A 412-nucleotide genomic window follows, 5' to 3' on the forward strand; every position below is an offset into this window, starting at 1 on the left:
GGAGGCCAAGGCGACCGCGCTGGAAAACCCTTTTTCACGACACAGACGACACAGACGCACACATCTACGCTTTATGGCCGTGCATCCGCAGCGCCCACGGCAGTCACGGGTTGGGTGTACTCAAGATGCAACATCTGGTCCCCGCCCGCGCCCCGCCCGACGCGGAGAATGGCCGCTTCGTCCCAGCGAAAGGAGTCGGCTTCAGTGCGTGTGCTTGCGTTCCAGGTCGAGATGGTGGCGGGAGCGAAGACCCACGTCTCGCGGGGCGGCAGCGAGCCCTCCGTCCTTTCTCTGAAGCTGACCCTCGGCGCACGAATCGCTCGACCGAACGGAGCCTTGGGCGATGGTTAGTCGCCCTGGGGTGCGGGCGAGGGTGGCTGCGCTGGACTGCCCGGACTGGCGACGGAAGACA

General features: G+C 65.8%; 1 protein-coding gene across 1 annotated transcript in view; it reads right to left on the reverse strand.

Moving 5' to 3' along the window:
• Nucleotides 1-201: 201 nt before the first annotated feature.
• Nucleotides 202-412, reverse strand: part of LOC119588204 (homeobox protein B-H2-like) — a 38,982-nt gene continuing 38,771 nt past the window's right edge. Inside the window, exon 4 of the mRNA XM_037936905.1 lies at nucleotides 202-396. Within this exon, the coding sequence (XP_037792833.1) occupies nucleotides 202-396 (195 nt within the window). The remainder of the gene's footprint in view (nucleotides 397-412) is intronic.

This window comes from Penaeus monodon, chromosome 23 (genome assembly GCF_015228065.2).
Source record: "Penaeus monodon isolate SGIC_2016 chromosome 23, NSTDA_Pmon_1, whole genome shotgun sequence".
Classification (NCBI taxonomy): Eukaryota; Metazoa; Arthropoda; class Malacostraca; order Decapoda; family Penaeidae; genus Penaeus; species Penaeus monodon.